This window comes from Euprymna scolopes, chromosome 45, assembly GCF_053919585.1.
Source record: "Euprymna scolopes isolate OS-2025 chromosome 45, ASM5391958v1, whole genome shotgun sequence".
Classification (NCBI taxonomy): domain Eukaryota; kingdom Metazoa; phylum Mollusca; class Cephalopoda; order Sepiida; family Sepiolidae; genus Euprymna; species Euprymna scolopes.
This window is the reverse complement of record NC_136526.1, coordinates 38,098,971-38,108,970: the sequence shown is the minus strand read 5'-3', so window position 1 is coordinate 38,108,970 and position 10,000 is coordinate 38,098,971. Positions and strand designations below refer to the sequence as shown.

Below are 10,000 nucleotides of genomic sequence, written 5' to 3'. Positions count from 1 at the left end.
ATTATTTATTACACCTTTTTCCAAACTTACCGTGTTAAAGAGAGAATCGGCCGCCATCTTGAATTTTCCAATACATCGGTAAACACTGTATGCTTTTCGAGCTGAATAAACATGTTAAATTGAATAAAAACACGAAAAATTTGCCTTTGATAACATTTATTTGTTATATATTTGTTTTTTGGCAACTTATTCGAATCTATGTGTACAGTAATACAAACCCGAAATGAATTTAAGACCACGAGTGAAATGAGAAAAAGAAGTCAGCGGGTTTGGTTGCCATAACAACGTGACGGTAGTGAACGTGTGTGTGTGCGTGTGTGCGCGTATTTCGTGTAATTTAGTTTCGTATAATAGTTTCGTATTTTTTTAATTTGTAAATAACAAGTTATTAAAAAATTAAACCCTTCCAAGATGGACAATAAATAAAGCCATAATATTTTATGGTAAAGGTAAGAGCGTAGAAACGATTGTTTTTTAGGAGATGTGATTATTGGATTAACCAATCAGAAATCGTCTGTGGCACACACACACATCTGTTTTTATAGATATATAGAAGATAGATATAGATATAGATATAGATAGATAGAAGATAGAAGATAGATTAAATGTTAAATAGATTTTGTAAATAGTACAGTTGAAATGATTAGAATATTTCCAATATGTAATAAGGTCGAGGTAATTAGTTAAAGAGATTTAATATAATGTGATATGCAAATGAGCATAAGTCATTCGATATGGGGGTTGTTTGTAGAATAGTATATAAAGAAATTAGGCAAAGATTCTTATGTCTCTTATAACAGAAACATCCTAAAATGGGTTCTAATGTTTCTCTACCAGGAGAGATCTACCCTCTTACCTCCTTTATATTTCATTGATGGTGGAGAGCTGTACACACAGACAGAAACACACGAACCCTATTACTTTATAAAAATATAGATATTGATGTTACTCTTTCATTTAATCACACAATAAAAGAAGATATAATTTTATGCGTAAAATTTCAGTATTTATATCAACAGTGCTCAATACATAGGTAGAGCTAGGTTGTAAGTCATATTTTCCAGTTAATTAATTGTCATATATATTTTCATAACTCATGATATATTTATATATATACATATATATATATACATATATATCTATCTATATATATATATATATATATATATATATATCATGGTAAAAATTTAAATAAATAATCAGGGGAGAATCGGTCATTGTATCGGAATTGGAAAAAAACAGTTTTTTCCCGATTCCCATACAATGACGGATTTATATATATATATATATATATATATATATATATATATATATATATATATATATATATATATGTGTGTGTGTGTGTGTGTGTGTGTGCTTGCGTGTGTTTGTATCAGAATATATATCTATCAAACTTATGACCGTTAAAAACGAATGAGTGCTTTAAGCCCAATTGATGTTGATTGTTTTTGTTTTACGGCATATCAACCCTTTTCATGTGATTTAATGTCGAATCCAGTGATTGTGAAGAAGAAAAAAAAATTAATAAAATATATTTATTTTTTCAAGTCGGTTTCTATTTAATCCCCAATTGGGACCCTAACAGGTACTACCATTCCGGATCAGAGTGAACCTGGGAGCAATGGCAATTAAAGGGTGGCTCCACACTCCCCAAAGCCCGCAAGCTGGGGTCTCACCATCGGATATAATTTAAGGTCATATCCAGGACCATGGCCAGTTGATGGTTGAATATTAAATTTTAATCCCTATTAATCTCTATTAACCTCTAAATGTGCATCGGACGGATACCATAATGCTTAAATCGCTGCACGTTATCATAGCAGAGGTCCAGTCAAAATTTAAACTCTATTATCCGACCAGACACTACACTTTGCTGCTAGCCAAAAAGGCCCTACCCATTGGTCAACAGGTACGTTTTGATGTATTCGAAAGTTTATGTAAATAACGTGGAAACAGGATTTCTCGTGTTATGCGACAAAGCAAATGTACCGTGACACATTCTCATTGGATAATAACGTTGACGTCATTGAAGCCGCGCCTCTGGCTCGCATCTCTTGTCTATTTTTAGCCCGCTTCCGCCGATTACTTGTTCCGCCGTTTGATGGCGAGCAACCAACGCCACGCCCCCTTTTTTGTTGTTGGTTTCTGTTTTTGTATATAAGGACCCCGATTTAGTGGAAAAAAAGTCAGAAAAACTTTGGCGACGAAGCCGAAGAGTGAAGACGAATAGTCATTATTTATTTATTTAATTTATTTATTTATTTAAAAAAAACAAAAAAACAAACAAACAAAAAAAAAACAGATAACAAGAACACATAACAATCACTGACTTTCTTTAAAACTATTTATTAATTATATACAAACTTATAATACGCAACTTTCAACTATTTATACAATTTCTTTTTTAAGAGCAACAACAGATATATATATAAAAAGAACTGCTAATCCAACTTTTAAAAACTTCGATCGACAAAAACTCCCCCCAAAAAAAGACGACCATGAAAAACACGGGATCAGTTTGTGTGTTGGTGCTCGCTCTGATTTTTGTTGGTTCAGTTTGTGCTCAATCAAAAACGGAGGTGAGTTATGATGGAATTATTTTATTTTTTCTTCATCCTTTTTTTTTTGTTTTCTCTGCCCCCCCCCCCTCAATGCCACTAATCGAGGCAATTGGTGTCTTTTTCTCTGTCGGCTGAGGTGTATGTTCTTTTTCCATACTCCCCGGCTTTATCTTCTCACGCTTTGAGAACGAGTTTGTTTATTGTTAATCCCCTTGCAAACGGAGAATGCCGATAGAGCTGCAGTCTGCACAGGCTTTTTTATTTCTTGTTTTTTTTTTTTTTTTTTTTTTTTTTGTTTTTGTTTTTTTTTGCTTTTTTTCAGGTGACCGTAACATTTTTATAGGGCGCTGGCTTTTTCGGATCCTATTTTCCCGACCTTGTGTCACATCTTCTAGTCATTACGGGATGTTATACTTATTGATCGATCGTTTTACTCTGCTCTTCTTTTATTTTGTGGGCATAACAACCTGACTTCGAGTTATTTAGAGCTGAATCCAGTAATTGCGATGATAGAATTTAATGTCTTCTATATATATAAAAGCGAAAATTATGTATGTATGTATGTATGTATGTGTGGTCGCTTTTTCTGTATGTCTACAAAAGGTTTTTTTCAGAGAAGCGGTCGCTCGCTTCACAACTTTAAAAACCTTTTTATATCACATATAAATCGTAATATCTCACAGTTAACAACGAAGCTCGCCTATCTATTTAATTTGCTCGATTTCGGGAAGATAAATATTCAACATTTGTCGCTCGCCGCATGTGGGTTAGTCTTTTTCCTATAATATCTTGGGAAGGAAGCGTTCTATCCCGCAGTCACACTTGACCTCATTAACTCATTAAAACGGGCACCTGCCAAATCCAAGTAATTAAATAAATTCAAACGTGTTTCCGTTAGCATCTAGCGGTGGGGCAATGGTTAACGTTTGCACTTTTTTTTCACACTTTAATTTACAACTTTGCCTCAAGGGTTCGGGTTCGATCCTCATAATTACTTTTTTACCCCCCCCCCACACTTCCAACACCCGGGCAACGCCGGGTACCCCTCGCTAGTCTAATATAGAAATGAAACGGAAGAAATATTGCTCATACAATTATTGACAATCATTTCTGCAATCTAACCATATTTGGTAAGAAATTCGTGATGAGACGATTCCAATATTTTCCCCCGATTCCGATACAATTGCAGATTCCGATTATTTAACTATAAAGTTATTATTTTCTCCCAATCATCGTAAAAACACATGTTAAATATATACTTCTATGAATTTAGATTTTGTGTGCATTGATATTCATATTAAAAACACTTTTTTTCTATTTATTTAAAAAGAAAATAAAATTGTTATATATGGGTCGTTGAATTGCATTCATCTGCAAAAGATCTAGCTAATTTTCATATTCTTTTAAGCATTCATTTTAATTAATTCCCTATTAGTTTTTTGTCGGTTTTCTTATGGGATGATCATATTGAATTAACTATTACGTGTAATTATATTTATGCAGATATTCTACATGATTTATACTTGCGTAATATTTGCGTAAAAATGTTTTAGTAAACACAAACCTCTTTATTATATATATATATATATATATATATATATATATATATATATATATGTTTTAAAATTTTTGCCTACAAAACTCCTCTGTCGGTTCTTGGTTTACAGACATAAAACTTAATATATAGGGTATTCGAACCCATGCGAAACTTTATATTTGAGTTTTAGCCGGGGAAAATCGCTGCAAAATAGTGAAAAATTTTTAAAAATGAAATTTTCAAGGTGAAGGTCGAAGGATAGCATAACGAATATGCATGTGTAATGTAATAGGTTTTTGTTTATGTTTTAATTTTTAGCCTTGCAGCAAACATATTTTCATAGCTCAGGCATTAACGTGAAAGGAAAAAGTAAATTGTAAGCTAAACGTTTTGTTTTCGATTCTCGGTGGTGGCGCAGGAATCATTTTGTTTTTTCATATATAGTGTTTAAATCATTATTATATATTGGGTCCAATGTCTGATAGGTCCTGAACTGTCATCTAAGCTTCAGCCTCTGTCCCATCGACGAAATGTTGCATCCCTCTACCTGTTCTACAAGTACTTTGGCGGTGCTTGCTCTGACGAACTGCAAGCACGTGTACTCCTCGATGTAAATACCACCGACAAACCCAACAAGCAGCTAAATCCCACCCCTCCACAGTAAAGATCCTTAGATGTAAGAGAGCCTTCTACTCTAGTAGTTTCTTCCTCAGAACCGCTAGACTTTGGAATTCCATTCCAGGTCCCTGCTTCCCAACTGTACTGACATGCATAAGTTCAAGTGTTACGTGAACCGACATCTTGCTGCTCAACTCCCTACATAGTACCCCTCTAGCTTATATCCTGATAGTAGGCCCCATACATCAATGTGGCAATATGCTTTGTTTGGTGTGAAAATGTAAAAAAAAAACAAAAAAAACAAAAACAAAAAAAAAAGACTCCTGTGAATTGAATAAAAGGTTCCGTTCTAAAATTTGTACCGATACCCGAGTGTGACATAAAGATTCTCGTGTTCGACAAGACTTATCGGAAATAGCTGGAGGTTACATCGGTCAAAACGTTGTGAGAATAACACCCAAGATGGAATCAGTAATTGGGATACTATAAATGATAAGGGTGTTTAATAACACTTCAACAAATTTCATGTTCCTATGTCTAATAACACTGTGCAATAAATTTCAGGTTAAAAAAAAATACATGCCACATAAGCACTGTTTCGGCGTAAGAAAAATATTCTGATACTTAATCTGACGTTCTTTTCTCTAAGATTAGGCACCGTTTTCATGTACCAAAAATCATATTTTATTATTAGTGTTTACGAATGAAAAAACACAGAATTTTCATTCGTAATATTTTGATTCATCGGACTACTGTTCTCATCTTGAGTGTGATTTTCACAACGTTTTGGTTGATGTAACCTCCGACCTTCTTCAGGTGTATCTTCGGATGAGAACAATCGTCAGATGTATCCAAATTATACGAATAACCAATCCTCATCTAAAAAAATTCAGAAATGTCACAGAATTGTCAGTTTAAACACCATTTGTCCTCTTAACATTCATGTGTTTAGTGTCATCCTCCATTTTTTATATTCCAGCAAGTCTGCCAAAACACCAGAGTTCCATTTTCCGTTATAAAACGTTTCTCCATCGATGAAATATCCTAATTGAATATCTCGCCATGTTCATAACTCATATCACTAAGATTCTCAGCAAAATTCTCGAAATTAAAATTTTGAAAAAAAAAAAAAATTAAAATAACAAAAATAATATAAAACTAAACCGTACCTAATTCAACAAACAACAAAAAAAAGTCTAGAATTGGATTTTCCATGCGATTGTGCACATAAAAATGGCCACAGATATCCTGTATATTATTAACGGTTGCACTAAGTGGTTTTAGTTTTCTCCCATTGCAAGAACTTAAACACCGGGGCCGAAAAGTAGGAGTGAGAAGTCAGCACTCCAGCAAAGGGGAGGCACTCCGATCTGCAAAATGTGCCTGGGCAGTTTCGTCGAAATTAACCAGTAAGGGCACCCTAGGCGACTAGCAATAAACTAAATGCCTTCCCAAAAAGAGAAAGCAAGGTCTGAGAGGGTAGACCTCCTAGAACTGCACAAAACTAAACGTCCACCGCAAAATAAACAGAAACCAGATCATTACAGGAATAGTCTAATCTCTGTTGATTTTAGGAGCCAAGGATAACAACCTCTAGCCGATTGGATATCGTTTTAAACAAAACAACAACAACAACAACAGCAATAATAATAATAATAATAATAATAATAATAATAATAATAATACAATTGACGGCGCAGAATAAGCTTGGATCATTAAGGGGGTACATGTCGGTTGAGCTAAGTGGTTTTCAAAAGTATAAAAATGCCCGGTGTATGACTTAAAATATAATTTGCTAATGTAATGCAGCTTCAAGATTGGTCACGATGACAAGAGTGTCTACCGAAAAGAGCGACTGCACCTTTTTTTATGCGTTTTAGGTTTGTGGGTCAACAGACGTATGCCACACGTAGACAAACATAACAAACTTAATTACATCATTTTTTTTTTTTTTAATTGACTCCACAGGAATTTCTTCTCAAGTATGGGTATTTAGCAGAAAGATCAGGAAATAACAGGGCTGAAAATCCAACCCCCGAAGAAATCGAACAGGCCATTTTGTGAGTAGATTCTTTCTAATTTTTCTTCTCGTTTTCATGTATATTATTATTATTATTATTATTATTATTATTATTATTATTATTATTACTACTACTACTACTACTACTACTACTACTACTACTACTACTACTAAAACAGTAATCTACACACATGCATGTTTCAAAGTAACTTGATTGTTTCTAGGAATCGAATTCTATCCGGCGCGTTTAACTATTACGCCATGAACTCCTAGATGATTTTACTGTTTATTTTTATCGTTTATAAACTTAGATTTCTTGTTGATATATATATATATATATATATATATATATATATATATATATATATATATATATATATATATATATATATATATCAACAAGAAATCTATATATATATCAACAAGAAATCTATATATATATATATATATATATATATATATATATATATATATAAACGAATTAACCTCTGTCGGTTCGAGCTTGTAATCCCTTTATTTAAATGTTTCTTTTTTTTACTTTCATAGAAAATTCCAACGTTTTACTGGACTTCCCCAGACTGGAAGATTGGATGAAACCACGAAGAACAAAATGATCGCCCCAAGATGTGGAGTGAAAGATCTTGGTGGGGATCTTGCTGAATTTCGAGCTGGTAGGTATAAATAAATGATGTGATTCGGTTAGAGCTGTGATGTGGGCAATATTTAGTTTAATTTGACTTCATTAAAAGCAGATTTCATTAGAAGGGCGTCACCATGATCAAGGCCCAAAGACCACTCGAGGTTAATTGTTAATTAAATGAATGTAATGGTGGTAGTGTAATAATCCTTAATGGTGTATGTTGATTATTTTAGGGGACAGCTCAACAAGAACTTGTTTGCATTAGACTTGAAGGCTGCGATATTGCAGTCGCTTAGGAAGCAGGCAACGGTAAAGTGCTCCACGGGCGGACAGTTTTAGGAAATATGCTTTTTTCATCTTCGTTTGGATTTCAGCACTAGAGTAGAAAAATTGTTGATAATGGTTTTAGTTAGCCGAGTGTTTTGTGCAAGTCTGGTAAGATTTGAGCTCAGACGAGCATTTGCCATGAAAATAACAAAGGTCGAGGAGATGAAAGACTGTTGTGAAAATGTTGCTATCTTCGATTTAAAAAAATTAACAGGTATTATACATATATTAAATAGTTGGTGTGCTTCGATTAGGGATGTAATGTGGGCTATATTTAGTTTAATTTAGTTTCATTTCAAGAGAATAAAAGTGGTGGTGATGGTGGAAGCCTTTCGTAAAAATTCAAATAGAAATTTGTGTAAAAATTGGACAATAACTATCATATATTAAAAAAATTTTCCTCCAAAGTCAGTTAATTTCTGTAATTTTAAGTGGATAAAATTTGATTGCAATTAAGAAAAATTCTCTTAATATCGGTTTTTGAAAACCTTAAGCTTAAAGACATTTTTCCAAATCAAAACCATGAAATGCATTTTGATGCATTTTAGAAAAAAGGATTCTAAGCATTAAGTTTAGTAATATCATATCTTGATGGTAATCTCTTGAAAGGCACATAAAAGGTGGTGCAAACTATTCTGTTCGGAGAATTACATTTACCTGCCTAAGGACGGGTATTTTTCTTATTAGTTATATTAAGCACTTTAAGATATAACACCAAACCACTTGATAATCCGTTTATATATATATATATATATATATATATATATATATATATATATGTATATATATATATATATATATATATATATATATATATGTATATATATATATAATTATGTTATAAAAGAATACATCTTTAACAAAGCAAAACTTATCATGATAAAAAAGCTCAACACTATTAAGAGGAGCAAACAATACTATATAATGAAAGATGAGGAATAACCGTTATTATACCAACTTTTAATTACTATTAAATCACGTTATCGTATTCCTTCATTCTCATTTCGTATATAAACACCATTAAGCCAGATTTTTTTCTTTATTTGCATCTGATATATTTCTGACCTTTCCTCTCTTCTGATAAAAAGCATTTAGCTTCGAAATGCCATGATCTAAAGAGTTTTTTAATTAATTTTCCCCTTAACTTTTCCTTACTTATCTGATTATATAATGAAGTTTTTCCTAACCTTTGATTATCTATCTATCTATCTATCTATCTATATATATATATATATATATATATATATGTATATATATATATAAATTTACATTTTAGGATTTTACCGTCAATAATTTACCTTTCATCAGACTATCTATTCACGTGTAATCACCTTTTTCTTCACCATATTCCCCCTGCTTCACTTTTTGTTATCAAGTAAGATCTTTGACTTACCTGCAGTTTCATTTAATACTTTTGTATGCAAAATCCGATTCCGCATTTTGCTAATTCCTACCCTCTGATTAGAAGGAAAGTATTTCTTCGAAACTCTGCGGATTAAAGACTGTCCACTTATTAAGTTTTTCCTTTTCAGATTAAATATGTTTTTAACTCATTTCAAAGTGTTTTTTAACATGTTTTATTAACTGGTTGCTTATATATATATATATATATATATATATATATATATATATATATATATATATATATATATATACATACGAGCAAACAGTTAATAAAACATGTTAAACTGTTTGCTTATATATATATACGAGCAACCAGTTAATAAAACATGTTAAAAACACTTTGAAATGAGTTAAAAACATATTTAATCTGAATGGGAAAAACTAGATAAGTGGATAGTCCTTAATCCGCGTAGTTTCGAAGAAATACTTTCCTTCTCATCAGAGGGTAGGAATTAGCAAAATGCGGGCAAACAGTTATTTTATTTAAAAAAATATACATATATATATATATATATATATATATATATATATATATATATATATATATATATATATAGTAATTTATAAAATATATATGGCGATATATATTTTATAAATATATATTTTATAAATTACTAACTAGCTCTACCTACGTATTGAGCACTTTTGAAGTAAATACTTGAAGTTTACGCATAAATCTATACTTTCGTATAGTAAATTTATGTGAATAAATGAAATAGTTATATATATATATATATATATATATATATATATATATATATATATATATATATATATATATAGATATATGTCTGTGTGTGTGTATATATATATATATATATATATATATATATATATATATATATATATATATATACATATATATATAATGATCTAAAATATGTCTAACG

General features: G+C 31.4%; 1 protein-coding gene across 1 annotated transcript in view; it reads left to right on the top strand.

The window, feature by feature from the left end:
* The first annotated feature begins 2,167 nt into the window (after positions 1-2,167).
* The window catches only part of LOC145269459 (collagenase 3-like), a 23,305-nt gene continuing 15,472 nt past the window's right edge, over positions 2,168-10,000 (top strand). The window contains exons 1-3 of the mRNA XM_080125135.1: positions 2,168-2,582; positions 6,688-6,779; positions 7,286-7,410. Of these exons, the coding sequence (XP_079981261.1) occupies positions 2,502-2,582; positions 6,688-6,779; positions 7,286-7,410 (298 nt within the window). The 5' untranslated portion in view covers positions 2,168-2,501. The remainder of the gene's footprint in view (positions 2,583-6,687; positions 6,780-7,285; positions 7,411-10,000) is intronic.